Source organism: Xenopus tropicalis, chromosome 4, assembly GCF_000004195.4.
Source record: "Xenopus tropicalis strain Nigerian chromosome 4, UCB_Xtro_10.0, whole genome shotgun sequence".
Lineage (NCBI taxonomy): Eukaryota > Metazoa > Chordata > Amphibia > Anura > Pipidae > Xenopus > Xenopus tropicalis.
Genome location: NC_030680.2, coordinates 98,640,145 through 98,665,036, shown reverse-complemented (window position 1 = coordinate 98,665,036; position 24,892 = coordinate 98,640,145). Strand labels below are relative to the sequence as shown.

General features: G+C 41.0%; 1 protein-coding gene across 2 annotated transcripts in view; it reads left to right on the top strand.

The window, feature by feature from the left end:
- The first annotated feature begins 15,549 nt into the window (after window positions 1-15,549).
- Window positions 15,550-24,892, top strand: part of cop1 (COP1, E3 ubiquitin ligase) — a 91,303-nt gene continuing 81,960 nt past the window's right edge. The window contains exon 1 of one of the 2 annotated variants that reach the window (XM_012961071.3): window positions 15,550-16,215. In XM_012961071.3, coding sequence (XP_012816525.1) covers window positions 15,938-16,215 — 278 coding nt within the window. In that variant the 5' untranslated portion in view covers window positions 15,550-15,937. 2 annotated transcript variants of the gene reach the window in all.

Below are 24,892 nucleotides of genomic sequence, written 5' to 3'. Positions count from 1 at the left end.
TACAGTAAAGGTCCCCATACACGGGGAATTTGCTTCTCTTAGGCTGACAAAAAACACAGGGCTGAAAGAAGAGGACAAATCCCTCTGTGTGCCCGGGGCCTATACGGAGAATTTGTACAAGACTTTGTGGTCTTCTTTTACTATTTATATAGGCATATTTCTAGTTCAAATATAGTAATGTGTCAGTATCAGTTTAATCAGGTTAATTATTTGAATGCAGATTCTTATATCAATAGGCCTCATAAAATATATATGTTATCAGGCAGGGAAACAAATTAGGTTCTGACTGCCTCCTATGGGTAGGCAGGCTAGATAATGAAAAGGCATGAAGCATTTTCCTGGTCTCAGGCGTACACCTTTAGGGACCTGTTTCTAAGACAACTAGTGAGTAAAATGCAAGGAATGCAGAAGTTTGAGAGGCCTAGAGGAAGGCCAACATACTTTGCAACTTAACTCACATTTGCTATGCCTGTATATCTGTTTTTCTTTTTCCTGTTTCACCAAAACACATTAGCGCTTATAAGTTCTAAAGGACCAGAGCGTTAACCAGTCACTTTTTGATCATGAAGTTTGGTTATGATTAGATCCATGGGCACAAAATTGTGTTTGTATTATGAAATCTACACCAGATAGATCAGGTATAGCCAACCCGTTAACCTGTACCTTTTGCAGAACTACAACTCTCACAACCCCTTGACAACTTATAGTAGTTGCAGTAGTTGAGTGAGCAGTAGTTGGAATTTTCCAGCACGACAGTATTTCTAAAAATATGATCAAATAATTTCTGCTAATAGAGAAACTGCTTTTTATTTAACCCACAATATAAAAACAGTCTACCTAACTGCATGCACACTGTCCCCACATCAGTTTAATTTACATACCTGTTGTATAACCCTTAAAAGGGGCAGGTGGCAGAGTGCATTGGTTAAGGTGGGCTACATATAACAGCTTTCAAATGAAATTGCTGTAACATGCAATGCAGAGAAATTAGTGCTCACGCTAAGTAACATGTCGCATAATATAGGCTGTACTTAGGTTGCCCTCTGGTGACCAAAAACATTTAGCAAGATTTGATCATGAAGGCACCTATATGGCATGTGCACTTAAGTTATTGCTTGTGTCTGTGTGTTTTAAAGAAAGCCTTTTAAAAATGTAGGCAAAGATTTAGTATGTGCAGGTCCAAGTGTGTTTGCAGTTTACTTTAAAGGGTAGCAAGTGTGCCGCAATTTGTTCTACTCTCTATTTGGGAAGAAACAAAACTGTCACTGGTAGAAAGAAACTAGGCTGAGTTTTGCCTGGCACTGCTGTAACTGCAGTGTCCTGATATGCACAGCCATATTATATTGCAGGCACATGCCTAGCAAGACCAGGACCCTAAGTACATTGAAACACCACAGCTGCCAGTAGCCCCAGAAAAAGCTCAGTCTGGCCATGTGTGACAAGTGTGCTTCCCTTAACCCAAGTTTAGTGTCTACCAGCCTGGAGCACGAGTGACGGACAATTTAGGGGTATTTAATTTTTTTTTAAATGAGCTACTTTTTATACAAATTGTCCATAAAATATTTCATTCACTGATTTTGGAAGACTTCATTTTCATACGCATACAGTAAAGGTCCCCATACATGGGCCAATTATAGCTGCCGATATCGGTCCCTTAGACCGATTCGGGTGATATCGGGAGAAGATCTTAAGGTGTATGGGCACCTTAAGTTAAAATGGTGGGAAAAGAAAGATGCAAACTTAATCTGGGCTTCAAAATGTATGTAAATTGTGACTCTGGTGCCTATAAATAAATACATATCTAGCTATAATCATTTTTCTTTGTACATAAAATGTCCTTAGTGACACTGCAGAGTCTGAAATGGAAATGGACAATTAGACTATAGGACAAATGTATTAACATTCAAATAAAAGTTTTTACTGTGACGTATTCTCGCCAAACTGAAAAACGCTTGCCGAGAATACGCCCTGCTATGCTAGATTTACCCTACCTTGTGCCTGCATCTGAATGAAATACGCTTGGGTGCAAGCACATGTAGCCAATATTCGCCAAAAAACACAAGACTTTGTATCTTCGGCGTATATCGGCTACATGAGCCTGCACCCGAGCATATTTCATTCATTTGGGTGCAGGCGCAGGTAGGAGCGTATGGCGCTATATTCAGCAAACGTTTTTCCGCTTGAAAAAATATACGCCATGCACTATGTGTGACATCAGCCTAAAACATACAAACTCAAATAAGGGTTTCCGAAACTTTAAACGCAAAAAATAGTGAAACTCAAATGTAAAAATTTGGCATCTAAAAGCTAGCACGTTCATGCACAAATCAATGGGAGTTTTTCAAAATTTTTTGAAAGATAGTAGAATAAGTAAAATGCAATTTTGCTGCGGTTGAGTTTTTTTTTCACTTTTTTAATCTATTGAGATTCCAAGATTCTAATAAATAAATGCATTGGTATTTGGTATTATTCATTTGCTAAGGTGCAGAAATAGAAATTGAAAGAACTTGCAGGTGGGAAGTCCACAGGCTGTCCTGAATCGCATAACCCAAACGCATGTGACTTATTAGGAAAATGGTATCGGCAGGGCCGGAACTAGGGGTAGGAGAAGAGGCACCTGCCTAGGCTGCAACGATGGTGGGGTACTAGGCAGGTACCTCTTCTGCCAACTCCGCAATCTTTTGCCCCCACTGCCTTGGCAAGCTGCACTCTCCTCCAAGAATGTAACGGGAGTGGAAGAGGGTGGTAGGGGGCGAGGTAGCCTAGAGCGCTCAGTCGGCTTGGCCCGCCCTGGTTATCAGTTTTAAACAAAAAAAGTCATCTGTCCAGAACCGTAGTCACAGGATCTGGATGAATCCCAAACGGAATCCTGCATCCCTAGTTTTTGTGCAGCGTGCTGCCATGATTTTTACCATTTTGAACTTCCCTTTTAAGTAGCACAGATAATGAACAAAATGTTAATACTGACATTTTGATGAGGTAAATGTTTATTCAGGTCGCAGGTGATCCCTAGCTTGCTTAGTGCTTACTTCATCAGAGACAACCCTGGAGAGAACGGAGAAACCTCTCCTTCCTCCATCCTCCCCTCCACGTGTCATTGTCTTTATATAAAGCTTCAGGCTAGCAAATCCCAGACCCTCAACCCTCTTACCTCTCCCCAATGCACTAACTATTCCCTCCATAGCTTTATTATTGTATAGATTTTTATTAACACATATTTAAAAAGCGCCAACATATTTCTCAGCATTGTACAATAAATGGGTGTATACATTAAACCAGTGATCCCCGGAGCATCATGTTGTTCACCAACCCCTTGGATGTTGCTGCCAGTGGCCTCAAAGCAGGTGCTTATTTTTTAATTGGATGCAAGTTTTAGTTGCATAAAAACCAGGTGTACTGACAAACAGAGCTTATGATAGACTGCCAGTCAACATAGGGTCTACTAAATAAACAATAACAGTCCTTATTTGATACTCTGGGTACATCATGCTTAAGTTGCTCCCTAACTCTTTTTACATTTCAATGTGGCTCACAGGTAAAAATAGTTGGGGACCCCTGCATTAAAGAAAACATACAAAATAAGCAATACAAAAGGAAAAGAGGGCCCTGCCCCAAAAGAGCTTACAATCTAAAAGAAAGGGTTGGGAAGCAAGCTGTACAGAGAGGCACTATCAGGTGAGGGAACTAAGCACTGAATTTAGCAGTATATTGTGCACACCGAAGGGTAAGGCAAAGGGATTGGGAGAAAGTCAGACATAACTTGGAATAGAATTCCAGAGAAGGGGTGCAGCTCAAAATGCTAATGTGTAAGGAGGTGCTGAGAAGCAGGTCAGTGGAGGAGCATAACAAGCATGGGTATATTGGGATAAGTTCAGAGATGTGGAGTAGGCCACAGCTATGAACTGCTTTGAATGTGAGGGTTGTTAGTTGAATTTATTTTGAAAGGATGCAGAAGCTAGTGCTGGGTTTGGCAGAGTGGCATGTCAGAGGAAGGGTAGTTGCTGAGGTGTATTAAACTAGCGGCAGTATTTATTACAAACTGGAGAGGTGTCATTCTCTGGAGAAGAAGGACCTACAATGCATTATCCTAGAATTTCAGTCTGAATGTTATTTTTAGATCGTTGCATTTAAACATACGATCGATATCCAAACATTCGTCGGAAGAAGACTAACATCGGAATGTCTATGGCTACATTTAGAGTTGTTAAATTCAATGCATCATTGGGACATCCAAGTAAAGATAACAGATAAGCAGGAAGAAATCTGGTTGAGATCAGGATCGAAGAGATAGATTTGGATTGTCAGCATAGAGACTGTACTGGAAACCATATAAACTGATTAATTTGCCAAGGAAGGAAATACAGAGAAAAAAATAATAAGGGGCCAAAGACAGAGCCTTTTGGAACCCCAACAAAGAGAGGTAAGGAAGCAGATGCTACTCTGGACACAGAAAGAGCGATCTGAGAGGTAAAATGAAAACCAGGATAGGCAGTGTCATAATGGCCACAAGTATGGAGAGGCTGGAGGAGGAGAGGGTAATCAACAGCGTCAAGAGAGATCTAGAAATAGTTTGATTTTTTTGGGCTTTATCTGATAATAGTTAGTCAGATTAGAGCATTTTTTTTAAATAGTTACATTACAAAAGATATGTCAGTCATTTTAATATATTTTACAGCTAAGTATATCTGTTCAACACAAGACTTGTGATATTCAACACAATGCAACCCAATGCAAATTCTACATCTGGCCAGCCCCCACTAGATGGGCATATTAAGGTCCCATAAAAGCAGACACTGTTCCAGTCACAACCCCTGACCCCAATTTTTACATCACTTTTAATCCTCAAACGACCACCAGATTCTTAATCTCAGGCCCTCTATGTACTCATATCCCTTGATCGTTCTGTGTATAATGGTAAATTGACCACTATATTGTAGCTTGAAAATTCTAACAGGAAAGAAAATACAGTGTGTTAAAGCTTAATATACTTTGGTTCTGGTACTGTGGGTAAAGGAGAAGGAAAGTTACAATTACTGGGGGTGCCAAATGTTAGACACCTTTCCTTGTTTATCTTTGGAATCCCAAAGCTGTGCAAAGGCAGAAGAAGGAAGAGGATCGCTTGATCGCAGGTACCCCGGCCAGTGCGTTTTTTCTGATAACAGGAGCACTGGCCCAGGGTATCAGGTAAGTTATTGCAATCACTGGGGGTACCTAAGAATTTTGCATCCCTCAGTGATCGAGACTTTACTTCTCCTTTAAATGCCTAGGGAAGAAAAAGTATTAGGTACAAGTCTTATTTGCACACATCAATACACTGGCTGCGTTAGTTAGCATTTAGGAAAATTACCCTGGGGATGATGGTTATTTTTCTTAATAAACTGACACCACTGTTTTGCAGGAACCCTGATGTTGCAATTCCTTACTAAATAAACACTGTAATTAGATACTTTTGCAATTTTAAAATTCTGAAAAGCCCTGGCTACCCCCTCACACATGAAATGTAGTAGGTATTGAGAGGATTTCAGTTCAAAATATTTTTCTTTTGTTAAAAAAAAAAAAAAGGAAACAACAGAAAACAAGCAATATTTATTTTACTGAAAACAGTTTGTTCTCCAAAACATTTGTTACAATGCCACAGAATGACTCCCGATACAGAGATTATTTTTATATACACTTCTACATAAAGTACTTACATACATTTATGAACGTGTTATGACACAATAATTGTAAAATTAAACTTAACTATGGCTTGACTTGTTTTTAAGTTTCACAAGATATTTATGATTTAATTATCTCCAGATTTTAATAGCTCTGTACTGATTCAAAAATTACGCAATTTCATTGCTTCAGATAATTGTTGGTTGTTTAAATGATTTTCCCAGGACTCCACACCTCGTCCCAAGCGGAGTTTTTTCACTCACATAAATTTCAGTTATACTTCATTCCAGTTCTTCATAGAGAGATTCTGCTTTTTCTACAACTCTACCTGGCAACATGACAATGTTGACATATCTCTCATTCCCCAAACCCAGCACTTTAGGACACCTAAATTGGTCGTCTAAATTTCAGGTTGAAGTTGTGGGTTCAAGTTGGGCGTGGGTCAGACTGGGGAAGTACACTTACCTCTGCTCCCAAAGATTCCCTTTCTTGGAACCAGAGGTGTGCTCAGCAGTAACATAAGGAGCAGAAAGATGCAGGTACAGGTTGAGTCTGCACTCAACCTGTACCCGCATCATTCTGCTCCTTATGTTACAATGGCAACATTTTAAGGGTAAGGTGGGGGGATATGCTACAATGGCAACATTTTGCGGGTCAGGTGGGGGATAAGGTTTTGCACATTGAGTTTTTCCTGACCCACACATCAGTAGTGTGGCTGTTCCGATTTGCCTCCAAAAGAAACAGGTAAGAGGTAACCATCCTAAAATTGCAGTAAGGTCTGAATTAAGCATTTTCCAGCCTACATGTGATTCTGTACCAGTCCAAGGCAATCACAACACTTTAAAAGTGATGATCACTTCAACTTGCAGCTCAGCAGTAAAGTATGACTGAAGTTTATCAGAGCACAGGTCACATGGCTGTGGCACCTTGGAAATAAAGAATATGGCTAGCCTCATGTGAAATGTGTTTTTAAAAAATGGATTTCAATGGAGGATTCTGCTGAAGAAGCTCTATTAACTGATGTGTTTTGTTTTCCCATTACAGTATTCCTATAACAAAAGCACTGCATTAGCTTAGAGCATGGGTCCCCAACTTTTCGTACTCGTGAGCCACAGTCAAATGTAGAAAGACTTGGAGAGCAACACAAGCATCATAAAAGTTAATGGAGGTGCCAAATAAGGGCTAAGATTGGCTATTAGGCAGCCTCTATGCACACTATCAGCTTGCAGGGGTTTATTTGGTAGTAAATCTTGTTTTTATTCAAGCAAAACTTGCCCCCGAGTCAGGAATTCAAAAATAACTACCTGGTTTGGGTACCTAGAGCAACATCCAAGGGGTTGGGGAGCAACATGTTACTCACGAATAACTGGTTGGGGATTGCTGGCTTAGAGAAAGCAATTAGTGTTTGCCTTCAATCAGTCTAGCTCAGCGCCTATGTGTATCTGCCATGATGTGTGGGGCAAATATTTTCTTGATCTGCCAAAGAATGAAAAACACAACACAGGGTTGGGCAAGGACAAATGCTCATGTGCACAAGCACTCAAAATAGTGCAAACTATGGGGCTCCAAAGCATGGATGGTGCAGCATTATGGTAAATTATGCAGAAAAAATTTAATGTTTATGTAGCAACAACACAAAACATATTGGGCTCCTGGGCAACAGAGCTTACAGATCTGAGCACCATTGCAATCATTGAATGTTTTTGCACAAGATTGGGAAGTATTTTCTAAAAGTAAATTTTTATGTACTTTCTTATAATTCCCTTAATCTACAGGAATGTTCCTGCTATCACTTGACCTGAAGCTTTCTGACTTACAGGTTGAACATTGAATAATTCTTCATTTTTATTTTTTCTACAGCTTGTTTTTTTTCTATTGAGCATTAGCATGTTCCCACATCAGAACTAACTCTAACTTAAAGAGACATGTACACATTTATGTGTGCGTACTTGTCATGAACGCCACCACAGACGCACGTGACCAGGCGGGCAGCTGTAAGGGTTAACACATCAACTACACAGTTTTCCGCTAACTCATGCAATCAAACCCCAAACAGCCCCAACCCGCCTAAACTTAACAAACTGCCACCACCACGTTTAAAGGCCGCAAGCACCCAAATCTAGAGGTTCTATTGCACACTGACACTTCACAGAGGCAAATCACCCCAGACTCCTAGCTAAGCACTCTAGCAGACAATGCAAGTTAGTCTACAGACAACACACAACTTTCCCGCAAGCAAACAAAAGGTTAAGCAGACACACTTTCCCTATAACTAGCAAGGGGTTAAACACATTTACATACACACTCTTTTTAAGGCATAAAGGTTCAATAGAGCACAAAGAAAAACTTATTAAATTTTATATTTAATATTCCAAAGTGGACAGTGCATATGTTATATAAAACCAGTGAATGTTACAAACAGACATACATGTTGCAGAACAGTTATAAAATAAAAGGGGATTTAAACACAGAGAAATACATTACCGAATATCTTGTGCCCTCTGAGGCAAGAGGTTGAAATCCTGAGCCCATCCCCCAACATAAGTTGCATAAGTTGAGGCCTCCAGAATGAGCTAAAGAATACCTGGGCATGCGTGCTTTTATTCCCCGCTGGGCCCCTCCCTCATTACCGTATGCATGAGGAGGGAGTGCCCAGGAACTGGTCACATGACCCCTGCCCTGTAGAGAGCTATACTTATAGAGCCAGTTTCTTTTCATATAATATTGGTACTTGCCAGTACTCAATATTATTATGAAAGTAGGGAATTGTTTTAACCTATATGTGGGCGATCAAAATGATACCAATCCTATGTGATTTATGAGGATGTGGACCTTAAAGCAGCGGAGATATGGATCCATTTCTATAATCCATATTTTCTGTATGCTGTCCCCCCCCTGCTGTTCCTAGGCCCACACTTTGATCTGTTGATCAAAGAGAGGCAAAGACCCCGGCTTCCTGCCCCAACGGGCTGGTCCCGCATTGTCTAATGAAGTTGACACCTTCCTGCAGTCCTGGGTTGCATATTTAATTAAGGGTCTCTGCGGGAGCCCGAAACCAGATGTTGATAGTGTGTATTGGGTTAATTAGGGGTGTCTGGTGGACACAACGCAAATGCTGCCATTTTACCTTGTTACAATGCCCGAGCAATATGGCCTGGCATGACAGTACTGTATACCATGCAGAAACAAGAACTTGCCCACTGCTGCTTCCCTCCCTACCCTCCACCAACTCTGCGACTACTGCTCCTTCTAACTATTTGAATCCCTGGCAAGCATAGGAGAACCAGAAAAGAGGTTCTAAGGGGAAGAGGTGAAAAACAGATTGAGGGAAAGATGGCAGCATAGTGGAATCAATAAGCATGAGTTAGTGGAGGCTGAATAGACAGGTGAGAGACAGCAGAGTAAAAGGAAGTGGGCATCAGCTGTTATTTATTGAATCAGCTAAGGAGGAACAGACAAATGGGATGGAGCAAGTAAGAGGTTGAATGGACAATTGTGAGGCAGCAGAAGTGAAAGTGATGTATGGAAGGCAGCAAAGTAGAGGGGAAGGCAGAGTAGTTGAGAACTAGTTAATGACATTGTCACCATATTCTCAGAGAGCTACTCACACAACATTGTAACAAAGGAGAAGATATATACACAAAGGTGTTAAAGGGTGCTGAGCCTAATAATGTGGATCATCTACCAGGCAATGCTGGGTACATACTCACCCACCGATCTGACCAAAGCCACAGTGGCAGTGCATTTTAGGCAAACACAAACCATCCTCTGTGACTTTAGTGTGCACAGACAGGAGCTCATTATATTGGGCTTACATAAAAAAAGGTGTAAACACCTTCAGAAATAAATAATAATGTATTTTTTACACAAATATATCAGATTCCACACATTGAAAGGTTCACAGTGTAATGCAACATCAAGTAAAGTAGCTCTGACTGAGCTCAGATAAAGTTTTCATGTTTCTCTTAGTTGCATACTCCAAAATCCAAAAATTTCATGGAGCACGGTGAAAACATTCATCAACGAGTGGAGAAATATGGCTCAACAGTGACTGTACCAAGATCAGTACGTAATAAAAAGACAAAGAAAACTGGTCAGGGAGGCCACTTAGGGGCATGTTTACTAAGATTGGAGATAAATATCACCGCTGATGTGTCTTATAGCAACCAATCAGTACTTAGATTTGAACAATCACCTACAAGTTAGAAACCAAAAGCAAAGAACTGATTGGTTACTGGTGATATTTATCTCCAATCTTAGTAAACATGTCTTACTGCAACTTTAAAGGAGCTGCAGAATTTCGTGGCAAGTGCTGGTTGCTCCCTACATGTGAAAACAATGAGTCATAGTCTTCATGTCTGGGTCTTGGGATAGGGTAGCAAGATGAAAGCCTTTACCCACAAAGAAAAGCATCCAATCCCAGCTAAACTTTGCAAAAAGATATACCCGGTCTCCCGCAACCATGTGGAAAAATGTATTATGGTCTGATCAGACCAAGGTTGAACTATCTGGCCATAATTCCAAAAGGTATGTTTTGAGCAAAAATAACACAGCACATCATCACAAGAACACCATAACCACAGTGAAACATGGAGACACCATCATGCTTTGGGCTGCTTTTCAACAGCTGGAACTAGTGTTTTTAGTCAGGATGGATGTAATCAGGAATAGCAACAAGTATCTGCTAAGAAGGTAAAGAGGAAGCAATGGCTTCACCAAAGGAGAATCAATGTTCTGGAATGGGCCAGCCAGAGCCCAGACCTTCACCCAACTGAAAATCTATGAAAAGAACTGAAGAAAGCTGTGTACATGAGATTCCTCACAATTTTGACAGATCTGAAATTTTTTTGCAAGGACCGGGCAAAATTTGCTAAGTTCAGATTTGCCAAACTAACAGACACTTACCCCAAAAGACTGAGTGCTGTAATCAAATAAAACGGTGCTTCAACCAAGTATTAGTTAAGGGTTTGTGCACACAACAACAACCAGGTTTCTGATTTGTTTTTGACTGCTTATATAGATTGCAATTTTGTCTAAAGGGGGAACGCATCCTTGCACACAGAAAAAATGTTTCTGTGTTCCAAAGTTAAAGGAGAAGGAAAGTCTAAGTCACTTGGGGGTGCCAAAATGTTAGGCACCCCCCAAGTGACTTTAATCGCTTACCTTGTACTCCAGGCTGGTGCCCCTGTTAAGAGAGAACCGCACCAGCCCAGGAGAGCTGCGAGTGCTTCCTTCTTCCATGCGCATTAGAGTGAAAAGCCGAACTTTAACAAGAAAGTCGGCTTTTCACTCTAATGCGCATGCGCCGACCCAGGGATTTTGGTGCAGAAGAAACGCAGAAGAAGGAAGCGCTCGCTACAGGTACCCCAGACTGGTGCAGTTTTCTCCTAACAGGGGCTCCAGCCCGGGGTACAAGGTAAGCGATTAAAGTCACTTGGGGGTGCCTAACATTTTGGCACAACCCAAATGCCTTATCCTTTAAGTATGGATCAAATAGAGTCCACATTTTTAATACATTAAAGCAAAGAACAAATTACTTTTACTTTACTTTCATTAATCAAAATACACTTCAGTAACATGTCATTGTGTGGCTTGAGAAGACCATTTGGAGAGTATGCTTTTTTTTTTTTTTTACACATAATGAAGCAAACTTTAGAAAGAAAAAAAAAATATTAATAGTGCAGTTTTTACATGTCAAGCCTAACCAACCTTTCAGCACTGATTACTTAGCTGACCTTACTAAATACCCCTTGATTGCTACATAGGCCCAGGAGGTTTGAGTGAGACATATGTGCTAGAAACAAAGCAAAGCATGTTACCTAATAATGATCCACAAATATTTGACAATAGCTTTACCTTTATAATACCAAATTTTGTCAGCAACTTCACCTTAGCCGCAAAGAACAGGTACTAATATCTAAATCTGTAAGGTGGTGGGTATGGAAATCAAAAACAAGGATTCCCTTTTGTCCTGTGTAAGACAACATGTTTCAGAGAGGCTACTGCCACAAGGGGTGCTTCCTCAGTCTGTGTATAAGAGACACTACTTTGGCCTGGGTGCAGAAACAGAGCAGATTTTGCAGCAAAAATGCATACTCGCGCACTTTGGTGCTGAAATCCGCTCTGTATGGCTGCACTATAAAGCAGATTGGAGTGGAGGGGTGGTTTCTCTGTCTGCACTTATGTATGGCAGTAGCCTAAGACATCATTTTTCAGTGGATTATGGGGGTGGAAATGGAATGCTACTGTCCCCTAACTAATAAGTAAATCATTTTTAGTGGCCTAATCATAAACTTAATTTTTTTATTATTACATTGATATATAATGTTGTGCTGTAATCAAAACCCAACTTGGTTTTAACGCACTTTGACATTTTCTAGGGAAATCTAGATAAGCCTCCTGGGATATGGGAGATTACTTGGCGTAATTCTTTGCTACTGTGGGTTAGTGCTGGGCGGTATACCGGTAAAAACCGATCACCGGTGTTTTTTTTTAAACCGATATGTATTTTCTACATACCCCCATACCGGTGTGCTTGAATACTTCCGGGTGCGCACGTGACGTCAGCGCGCACGTGACGTCAGCGCGCACACTCTACAAAAGCGCCATCGCATTCAGAGTCGGATACCAATGTGAGCTGTCGGGGGTGGGGGTGCCTGGCAAGTAATTATATTTTATGTGAAGGGGATGGGGGGGTGTTATTTATGTGAAGGGGATGGGGGGGTTATACTTATGTGAAGGGGATGGGGTTGTGTTTGGGGGGGTTGTGATGGGGTGGGGGGTTATATTTATGTGAAGGGGATGGGGGGCTGTTTGGTGTGGGGGGGTGTGCGGATGGGGGGGTGTTTGGGGTGGGGGGGGGTGTGTGCGGATGGGGGGTGTTTGGGGTGGGTTGGGGGGGAGTGTGCGGATGGGGGGGTGTTTGGGGTGGGGTTGGGGGGTGTGTGCGGATGGGGGGGTGTTTGGGGTGGGGTGGGGGGGTGTGTGCGGATGGGGGGGTGTTTGGGGTGGGGGGGGTGCGTGCGGATGGGGGGTGTTTGGGGTGGGGTGGGGTGGGGACGTGCGTGCGGATGGGGGGGTGGGGGGGCTGCGTGCGGATGGGGGGGTGTTTGGGGTGGTGGGGGGGGTGCGGGTGGCGGGTGTTTGGGGTGGTCACCTAATCATGCATGGGGAAAAAAAAAATACCGTCAAATACCGTGATACCGATATAATTTTGAAAAATACCGTGATATAAGTTTTTGGTCATACCGCCCAGCACTACTGTGGGTGACAAATCTCCCCAAAATGATTTCCCACTGTTGATAAAGTAAATTGCCAGTGGAAAAACATATCTGTAAGAACCCATAAAGCGGCTGAGTTGTCTGCAATAGATATCTGATATTGCGAGCAACAAACTGCTCCGAAATGCTTTCCACCAGCAACAATAGGAGTTGTCGGTGGAAAGTCCTTTGCATCGCTTCTATTTCCGAAGTCTGAGCGGTTTGTCGCCTGCGATAGCTGAGATCTGTCGTGGGTGATTTAAACGCTCCGTAGTTTCTTACCCTTAAGTTTCCTAGTGAGGAAATTTTGGGCGACTTTTACGCAACACTTTGTTTTTCTAGTTTCCCCTGTCATAGTTTATAACAAGGAAGGATGATATTATGAGCAAAAGTATTTATTTTTCCAGAACAGTGGCTACCTCTTTCTCCAAGAGGATCAATGAAATGGATTATCGGTATGTTCAGCACTTACAAGTATATACCAGTAAATTATAACATGAAAAAAAATGCAATGGTGGCGTAACTTGTGGTGTAAATTCAATTGTAATCATAACTAAATACTAACGCTCACAATTAGCATTAATATTTTATTTACTCCTGCTTTAGCCATCTCTAGCCCTAAATCCTTTACATGGGTGGATTATATAGGGTTGCTTCCTGGCTGGTATTTACAGGCCTGGCTGGTAAAAACGAGGCTTCATACCAGTGTTATTAATAGGGGAAAAAAATATAGGAAGCCCATTATTTTTTTTCCAGAACAGGTGGCAACCCTACAGTCACAAAGGGTTGGATAATCCAACAAGACAAAAGCCCTAAACACAGTTTGAAATCTACAAAGGCATTTATGCAGAGGGAGACGTACAATATTCTAGAATGGCCATCACAGTCCCCCGACTTGAATATCATCGAAAATCTATGGGATGATTTGAAGCAGGCTGCCTATGCTCGGCAGCCATTAAATTTAACTGAACTAGAGAGATTTTGTGTGGACAAATGGTCAAAAATACCGCCATCCAGACACTCATCAAAGGCTATAGGAGGTATCTAGAGGCTGTTACATTTACAAAAAGAGGCTTAACAAGTATTGATGTAATGTCTCTGTTGGGGTGCCCAAATTTATGCACCTGTCTAATTTTGTTATGATGCATATTTTCTGTTAATCCAATAAACTTTATGTCACTGCTGAAATACTACTGTTTCCATAAGGCATGTTATATATTAAAAGGATTAAGAAGGGTTCCCAAACTTTTTCATATGGCTGCATGTATTGAGCCCTTCATACTGCACAACTGTATTTTTGCTACGGAAGCCTTTACACCTATAGGATTAGCATCTGAGGTACCATGATACACATATCTGGAATGTCCAGCCAGTTACCCAACCCTCCAACCCAACCCTCCAACCCAACCCCATGACGGCTGAAGATTTGGACAATCTATGTTCGTAAAGGGGTGGTTCAACTTTAAGTTAACTTTTAGTTATAGAATAGCTAATTCTTAGCAACTTTTCAATTGGTCTTTGTTTTTTTTAGTTCTTACAGTTTTTAAATGATTTGCTTTTTTTTTCTTCCACTTTTCAACTGTCAGAAGGCAGCAGAGGCTAAAATTTTATCGTTTTTCTTCATTCTTATTTTTTTTTTTATTTAGCTCCTCTCCTATTCATATCCCAGAGTCTCACAGATACCTCTGATGGTTACTAGGGCAGCTTGGACCCTAGCAACCAGATAACTGCTGAAATTCCAAACGGAAGAATTGCTAAACAAAAAGCAAATTAATTTAATAGCCACAGAAAATAAAAAGTGAAGAGCAATTGCAAATTGTCTCAGAATATCAAGATTACATCAAGTTATTTGAAGGTGAACAACCCCCTTAGGAGGAGGAGTTCAGTGTAAAAATGAAACTAGGTAAAATAGATAGACTGTGCAACATAAAAATAATTTCCAATATAGTTAATTAGCCAAAAAATGTAATCTATAAGGGTGGAGTGGGCAGATGTCTAACATTATGGCCAGAACACTACCTCCTCCTTTACAGCTCTCTAAGCTGTTAGCAGTCAGTAACTTGAGGGGGGCCATATGGGACATAACAGTTCAGTTAGTTTGCATTTGAATCTGACCTGTGTGCTCACAAACTAACTGAACAGTTATGTCCCATGTGACCACCACATAAGTCCCTGATTAATAGGGTTGCCTGAGAAAAAAATCCAGGCTTCCTATATTTTTATCCTATTAATAACATTGGCATCATTTTTACAGGCCAGGTGGCAACCCTACTGATTAACTAAGAGGTTAGAGAGCTGAAAGCAGGAAGTAAAGTTCTGGCTATTATGTTAGACATCTGCCCACTCCAGCCTTCATAGATAACATTTTTGCCTAACTATATTGCACATATTGTTTTTATTCATTTTTCCCAGTTTCATTTTCACACTGAACCGTTTCTTTAAACTAACAACAGCTACACATTATATAATGTCCAAGACACCCCTATGGGATTGACAACGTTGATAGAAATACATATTACGCCCTATAATGTTTCGCACTGTATAAAATACAAACCCCACGTGTCTCTAACACAAACTCGCAGAGTTCACCGGCAGTGAACGGACAGTATTTGTCTCTATACACAGACCGGTCGGCCCTGATACATAGCTGTGTGCTGTAGCACTATATCCTTGCAAATACTTTGTGTCAAACGGCCTAGCAACCTTTCATCCACCCCGTCCACGTATTCCTGAAATATATGTCCGACATCGCTCGCTTACTCGCTCTGATCCTGCGTTGCGTTCCAGAATCCTCAAATGACTCTAAGGAATTTGTCCCTCTTTGGTTGCCGTCACTCGATTGGGGTCATCGCGCAATGTAGGCGTGGTTACTGCGCTGGTACCCCGTCACTCACCGGAGCCTTCCGGTGTCGGACCGGGTAGGACAGTGCTGAAGATACTTTATTGTTTGTCTTCTGTGTAGCGGAGCATGTGCTGGGCCTAGGCCGGGAGTTCACTTTTTGGCACTAAGGCGGAGGACCATGTCCTCAAGCCGGCAATCTCAGCAACTCCCCGGGCCAGGAGGAGGAACGGGCCCCTCTTCGTCATCGTCGTCAGCCCCGTCTTCTTCTTCTTCAGCGGGTACATTGAGACCGGGACTAGTCAGTGGCTCTGCTCTCAGCCGACTCGGAACGGGAGGCAGTGGATCCGCGTTAGTAGGCAGGCCGGGAAGCTCAGCTGGTAGGAAGAGGCCTTTGCCTACACCTCTGTGCAATGGGCTCATTAACTCCTACGAGGACAAGAGTAACGACTTCGTGTGGTGAGAACAAATTCACAACAAATTTTAACTTCTATTTCATGGTTGTCTATGGACTGTCACGTTCGCTCATGCTGAAATTGCTGTTGCTAAACTACAATTCCCAGAATTCCCTGACAGCCTTCATGCGCTGGAGGATCCCAGAGTTGAAACTAGCTTCCATTTAGTGCGTTAAAGCTGAGCAGATCAAAATGATTTATACTTTTGCGTTTTACAACAATTAAGGTTTTGCAGAATGATTAGAGAGCATTAAAAAATAGCTGAAAGTGGTATATATAAAAATATGATTCTAAGCAGCTTTACAATGTGAATTACATATATATGTCAATATAATTGCAATTGAAAGCAATATTACTGCCTTTCTGCAGCTGCTGATTTTTTTTTTTTGTGCTGCTTCTTTGTACAGTTACTGACAAGCTTCTGCTACATTGTTTCAAAAGTCAGAAGCATAAAGGCAAATAATAGAAAGGGATAAAGAAATAATGTTTTTAGTAGCAAGTTTACTGTAGACAGTTATAATTTATGTACAGTATATTAGAAAGTTGCTTTGCATTGAACTTTTTTTTTGGCTGAATAATTTTTTTAGGTCAAATTAGTCAACAGGGGACTTTACATGCGCTAGAAATATCTTATGCAATCCTCAGAGAAACTGACCAAGATCATAGAAAACACTCTTCAGTTTGGCCCAGATCCTCACATACACACTCCCACTGCAGAGTCTAAAGTTGGCCACACGTGGCGATTTTCGAACTTTCATGTGACCACCGGTCCCACAAAAGATTGTTCCAACCCTCCACTGACATTCAGGGCTGAATCGTCAGATGTGGAGGTAGAAATAATAGGATTTCTACCTCCTTCCGCAGATTCAGCCCTGAACATAGATTTTGCTTGGGTGCCTTCAATGGCGCCTAATCAATATCTTCTAATCCGCCTGATTGGCGTGTCGAACAATATCAGCAGCCGCCTGTGGTATCAGTCGCCTCGCCGACTTGCCTTACATGCACCGAATATCGTAAGAAACTAGGTTTCGTACGATATTATCAGTGTGTGTATGGCAAGCAGCTTAAGGCTAATGCCACACAAAGCGCATGGCGCATATTTTCGGCAAGCCGAAAAACGCTTGTCAAGAATACGCACCATACACTTGAAACTCCCCCTACCTGTGCCTGCACCTGAATTAATTGAATACGTTCGGGTGCAGGCACATGTAGCTGATATCCCTATAAAAATGCGAGAAAATGCAAATCCGAATTCGACATCCAACAGTACCAAAGCTTTTTCAACGGAAAGGCCCAAGAAATACCATTAATAATTCACACAAAAAATTTCAAGTTGCCTGTGGCAGCTCTGTATACATTAAGCCAGGGTGAAATAGTTCTTGGATTTACTTGTTACACCAAAAACGCATCTGAAGTATTTTCTATCATTTCTATAATTTGACATTTCTAGTTTCTGGTATCGCTTAGAATGTATAGTGATACACCTTTCCTTTGTGCTTCTCTGCACACAGACATTTGTCCACTACCAGCATATTTCCATTGAAGGAAAAACTCTTGTCAACTTTCAAGCTGTCTGCATTGACTTAATGGCATTTCTTTACTGGCAAGCAGCCTGAGCTGGCTGGTTTGCATTAAACCATCACATGATACACAGTGAACATCTGAGTTTGTGGCAGCTTAAACACAATTCTTGCCATGCGTCTACCTCATCTGGTGCTAATACTGATCAATTGGTTTATCAGTAAATTTAAATGATCCATGATACTGATTGTCATTTATGATGTCTTTGCCATACTATGGCACTTCTGCAGATGCACTTATAAATGCCTACAGTGCAGGTACCCTTGAATGTGGATATTTACTCGCTTCCACACCAAAAAAAGGTCAACTTGTTGTTTTTGCATTTATCTTCTCTTGTACTAACACTGTAATCCTGTGTAATGATGGGCAGAATGATCAGATCACACCAGATGCTTGTATTTTGGGGAAAGCATTCGTCTGATTTGACATAACGTGTACAATTTTATCTAAAGAAAGCAGCGTGGCATAACATGTCAAATGCACAAGCAGCAGACCTAATTTATGGCAACCAACAAAAAAAAAAAAAAAAAAATCAGTGGGCCCTGATTACAACAAAAACAAGTTCTAGTATCACTAGAAAACAATTCAGTCATACTAATAGGAGAAATACAGGTAAAGGAAAATAGACATAATATTTGTTAAAATTAATCCTGGTTCTCGGAACAGTTTAATTGCACTTTGGCGTAAATTCTGAAAGTGTTTGGAACTTTGGTGGGAATGCAGCACCATTCTTCCCTGATAAATTCCTTCAGTTAGTTTTTTTCCCTAAATATATTTATTTTTATAGTGCTGGAAAACACTTTCTCTGGCTTCATGCCAGGGTCTTGCATAAGTGTTCAATTCAATTAGGATCTGATGACTGGAATGTCCATGGCATATGATTTACATTGCTTTTTTTTATTCATCAAACTGTTTTGTGACCGCAAATACCCTGTGGATGATGATGATGATAATAATATTCCGGGCACTATATAATCTATAAATGCTTCACAGTGGGATAGTCACTTAGTATTTATTGCATTCTGCTTTTGTACTTTTTTGGGAAAGAGTGGACTTTGCAAAGGAAATTCACCTCACGCTATAACAATACTAAAATCTAGTACCCCATTTCACTTGTAAAAGCGCATGTTTGTTGCAGTAATATGATACTGACTCCTATCTGTTATAGAAACACTCTGAGGTAATTTTTTTTTTTTGTTCTTTTAGTAGCCCCCTAGGATATCCTAACAGCCTAGTGTTAGCTGCTTCTTTGCACATTTAAAGAACATATATACATGGTAGGAAAATGTAGGGTTTACAAGTTGGGCATATTTTCCCCACCGAAATGGCTGATTTTTATCAGATTTTGTGGGTCATTTTGTGGGATTTTATCTGATCTAGTCAATGCAACAGCACCAGATTTTTTAGGATTCTACAAAATCTGATCTCCATAAGCTTAATTTAAAGTTTGATCAGATAACGTCATATGATGTGTTTTGTTTCTGCATCTACATCTGACAGTCAGTGTATTTCAGTCGGATACCATAAGTTTTATTTTGTTGTATAAAGATGCAGCATTTGCATCTGACAGTCGTGTGGTGTCAGAGAGCAAAAGTTACATGTAGGTTTACACATATTGTATTTTGACTCATACTGCTACATCTGAATAGCAGCATGCATTTTGTAACTCTGACGCCATGCTACTAAATCTTCCATGGAGTTTAGCCCTAAACATGTTTACCAGGAGCATGGGGCCAGTTTCTACAGATCTACACATTACTATGTTTGTTACGCTAGGCTGTTATATCCTGGGAACCCAGTTAGCACCAGAAATGAAGTTAAAATTGGTGTCATCATTGATGCCATTATTTACAAATTATTTTATAGCCATGTGGCAGCTTGTTAAGATATTTATCCTTTATGTTCAGCTAATGATGCTTCACACTTCTGTTTTTTTTCCCCTCATACTCTGCTAGATGGTGGGATTCCACACATGTTGGGTAATGAAGCAAAAATATCCTATAGTAGGCTGGAGTACTTACATAAACAAAATTATAGCCTAATGGTGGGTCAAGTCGCAACTAAGCCTCTGTATATGTGGATGTTAGGCTGAAGTACAAAAGAGTTTAATTGGTAAACATGTCTGTCCCCTAAATCCCAGTCTTGGCATGCCACAGCACATTAGTTTGTGGTTTGCAACAAAATCTGTTTTTCCTTGGATTGATTTAAACTATGTTCAGATACAGTTTGATGATTTCTTATTTTCATATATCTACATCTGAGAGCCCATTTAATTGGAAAAAAAGGCAGCATACAGCTTTCCCTTCTGACATTTTTATAGTGTCAGATGGCAAATCTCTCTTGTAGTTTTCAGATTAAGTTTTAAAATGTTACATTACTTTAGACAGTTCCTTATCAACTCTGATGAAGAACCTAAAGTATATTTCATTTCAGTGTTTTTTATATTAACTTACATTTACGGAAGGTTTTGTGGCACAGTGATTAGCATTGCTAGCTCTCTGCTCTTAGTCCTATGGCAAAAAAATAAAAGAAGACTTCTCTTTATAATATGCTGTGGAAGTAAGTGAAAGATTGAATGTCATGGATATATTTTTGTAAAATTGTGTTTCTTATACAAAGATTTGGATGCATTTTTGTGTTTAATTGCTGTAAAAGTACGATACAATAAAATCCCACACTTTTGGGGAGAGGGTGGTAAAGTGAGTTAACTTTGGATAAAGCTGCATTGGGATGGTGGGTTATGGTATTTGATAGAAAATGAACAATGAAGAATTCAGTTGATTCTATGATGGTGAGCTTCCTGTTCCCTGATGCAGTAAAGCAGCCCCAAACCATAGCATTTCCACCACCACCATTCTTTGCAGTTATCAGGTTCTTCTGATTACTGCTGTCTTGTCTTTCACCAACCAAATCTTATGGTACCACAGCAAAATAACTTGATTTCCTTGTCTGGTCAGAAAACCGTGTTCCTGTATGGCATTGTGATTTACTGGGAAAAATGTATTTTTGACCCTGGCAAAACTCCCATGTAGACATAATTTGTGCAGCCTCTTTCTAGTAATAGTCTCATACACCTTACATTCTGCTTGTGGTGCTGCCTTGCTTGGCAAGTTGGCAGTTGTGAATTATTGCCACTTGTGGATGTGATTGTTGTCCAGTTGTATGGCAATCTTTTTAAATCCCTTTCCAAACTCATCGCCATCTATAATCTTTTTTTTTTTTTAATAAAAGGCCTCTGAAAACTCTCTTCATTCTAGGGATGTTGACTCCAGACACTTTAACACCAAAGAGCAAACCAAACTAGAAAGGGAAGTTTGGGAACAAACTTCATGTTGGTTTGAAAATCGTGAAGTCACTGAATGAAATCTGGCTATTGTTGGCTCCACCCAGTTTTTCTAACCTTGGATCACAATTTTATATAGTAAAAACTACTGTTCAAAGTTTGGGAACCCTGACATAAATAGTGTGAGAGGCAGCATTTTAAATTTAAACCAATAAAATTCAGTAGGTGAAATCTGATTGGCTGATTGTTGCTCCGCCCACTTTTCCCAACCTTGAACCACAGTCACCTCGTACCTAATTCTGCAAAGTTTGGGGACCCAGGCGTTATTACTGTGAGAATGGCAGCAGGTTGAAAGATAAAAATTTTCGTTCAGGCTTACCCCATGAGTAAGTGATACAAGTTTGGGGAGTGCAGCCTCAAAGCTGTAAGATTGGCAGCAGTTTCAATTTCCCAATTAAAGTCAATTAGTGAAATTTGATAGACTGTTGTTGGCCCCTCCCACTTTGGGTCATTTAAGAAATGTTGCGGTTTCATTCAGCGTGACCTCATGATTATGTTATTGAAGTATGTGGAGTGTAGCTTCAAAGCTGTAAGAGTGGCAGCAGTTTGAAAATCTTCCTTGTCAAAGTCAATGGGAAAATTAGGGTGTTCGAAGCGGCGCCACAAAAAGACTGGGGACAGAATCGCTTGCAAAAGCACAAGCAACAAGCTCCACTATAGGGCGAAGAAGTGTGGAGAGTTTGGGCATTGTACCTCTAAAACTGTAGGAGGAGTAGCGTTTAGAAAAGGGGGGGCGCTAAGAATAAGAAAAAGAAGAATGAGCTGAGGTGGAAGAAAATTATGTTGGGTTTTTCAACCCAACATAACTGAATGTCTGTGGTTTAAATCAGATTCCTCAGAGATCCTCGCTAACAATGTCCAATCATTTTGTACCTGATTCTTATTTTGGGTATTCGAGCTTTTGATACATTTGGACTTCTGCCCCGTGCTCACAATGTAGCGCCAGGGTGCAGGCACAACGATAAGCTTTTTGGAGTGTAGGGCCAGATCTTGACCTGTTTGTCAGCAAAGTTTGCATTCATGTCAAGTTACACAGTAGACTTCACAATATAAATAGTGCATGATGTTTGATGTCACCTTTAATGATATTGTTATAATAAAAATCAAACTTCTGTATGTTGATAAAGACAATACATTGCCCTGGGTATACATTTTAACACGACTCTATAGATCAGGGGTCGGCAAACTTTTTGGCTCAGGGGCCACATTGACTTACAGACGGCCCAGGCTGGACCAGCGTTATGCCCAGGGCCGCCTTTAGAAATCACGGGGCCTCTCAGCTCCCACCCAGCATCCTGCAGCTCCCCACCCCAGCTTTCTTCAGCTCACCTCCAGCTCCTCCCTCAGCATCCCACCCAGCATCCTCCAGCTCCACTCCCCAGCATCCTGCAGCTCCCCCCTCAGCATCCTGCAGCTCCCCCCAGCATTCTTCCCATCATCCTCCTCAACATCCTCCCACCAGCTCTCCCCCCCCCCCCCCCCCCCAGCGACCTACAGCTTCCTTTGGCTCCATGCTCCAGCGACCTCCTGCCTCCTCCGGCTGTGTCAGTCCCCCGGCTCCCGCTGCATCTGAAGTTTTATACGGTTGAGCCCCGTGCGTTCTGACATCACGCGCACGCACGGGGCGCAACCAATCAGGAGTCGGCGGGCCGGATTAAAAAGGTAAACGGCCCGGATGTGGCCCGCGGGCCATAGTTTGCCCACCCCTGCTATAGATAATGGTGTAAAAAAAAAATGGGGGTGTGGTGAAGGTAATAAGTGATGACCTTCCTTATTTGTTTGTTTTAGGAGATATGTGTAACCCCTATTTGGCTGTAAAACAGACAAGCGCCAGCTAGAATAGGTTTAGAGCACGGTGTACATAGGACTCAATCCTTCAGATGGGCTTTCGCAAAGTGGAAATATCCTGGGGTGTAGAGCAACTACAACTCACTGTACTGTGTGTAGAGTAAAATAGCAAATAATGAATGCCAGAAGGTTCTTTGCTGATGAACAAATATCTTGCTTTATTGTCAAAGACAATTAATGCACAGGGTTAGCTCATATGCTCACAAATGCAGATATTATAGCAGTAGTACACTCTAAGGACAACAAGAGAGGATGCCACTGGCTTATCCCACCTCTTTTGGGAGACTGGGCAGGGTAAAGCACCTGGTCAGCTCGGCACCACTATAAAGGGCAGTCTGGATAAATACCTCAGTCCTCAGGTTGAATACCTTTAGCTAAAAGAGCCCTACAGCCGACTGTGGATCAGGGTTACGGTACTAGACTGTATCCTGTGTCTTAACTGTGGCCATGCTAAGTATGTGGCCTATATGGAAGGGTACTTCCAGCTAACCACCTGGATGGAGCCAAAAACTGCTCTTGCTGGCTTCCTTCCCTCACTACCTCACTTTCCTAGAAAGTGCTCAATGGAGTATAACTATATAACTGGTCCTCATTAACAGGTTCCCTGTCCCCGACTTCTCTAGAGTGGATGGTAAGTCTAGGGTAGGATTTGGCTTTACTGGGGCCTATTCTGGTCCCAGGCTCAGTGGACCTTCCACCTGAGATTTCAGAGGCAGCCAAAGAGGAAGACCCACCCCACCAGTGCAAAGGGTGGAGTCAACCTGTAAACCAATAAGGTACATATGCTAAACTATAAACTGGATACATGGGTCTTTGCCTTGTAACAGCATATACTTGGAAGTTGTAGGGTTTAAAGCCATAGGGACATGTTAACCCTATGGGTCCCTACCTTTGCATTCTCCATTACTAGTCCTGTACCCTGCAGTGTAAAAATCTCTTTAAAAGAAGGTCAAACTTTCCCCTGGTTGGAGTCGAACAGCTTGAGCCAGGTTAAATAAAAATGCTGTCTTGCAAATGGATCTGTGGAAGCAATGAGTAGACAATGGAACCAAAATATCATTTAGAGGGCTGCATTCAGCACGTGGGGCAGCGTGTTTGGTAGCCCTGTAAACTATATTAGAATGTTACCCAGACTTGTTAAAAGAAGGGTTAAATAGTTATCTATTTTGATGCAGTTGACTTACTCCAAAGTATTCAGGTCTTGGGGTTTTTGTTATAGCTCCAGTATTCATGTAATTATTACTGTTGTAAAAGTTTCCTTTTGGGAACTGATGTTTAAAACACTGAATTCAGTTGTGCAATCTGCTCTAACCACTAGCCATATGTGTTTTCTTTTGTAAAATATCATATCTCTTAAGCCAATATATAATGTGAGTTCTGTTTCAACTTAGGTCTCATCATACTCTTGCCTTGGCTCATTTCATACACTGATACTTGTCCTATTATTTTGTTTCCGTCTCTAGTTTTTCTCACATCACATTATAACATACAATTCTTATTAATCACATTCATTGGTGTTAAACTTTGCAGTTAGATCATCCTTAGAAGAAAGAATCACCAGAAACAATGAATGTCAGTCATGCCAATTTATACAAGTCTGTATTTAAAAGGTGCCTTTATATTATTAGTGTTGAAATGCCTTGTGGAATTAAATCCCTGGAAAAAGTGTGTGACTCAATGTTTTGGGTTTCTGTGTTGCTACCCATGTTTTTCAGTCTTCCTTGTTGTAATCTTTTTTGGATATAAATTATCAGATGCATTTCCAGTAGTGGTGTGGGATCACTTATCCGGAAACCCATTATCCAGAAAACTGTCCTATTGAATTGATTTAATGTTTAAATGTAAGTGCTTAATCTTATTCGAAAGAAATCAAATCAATTTCTCCAGTGTTTTCCACAGATCCATTAAA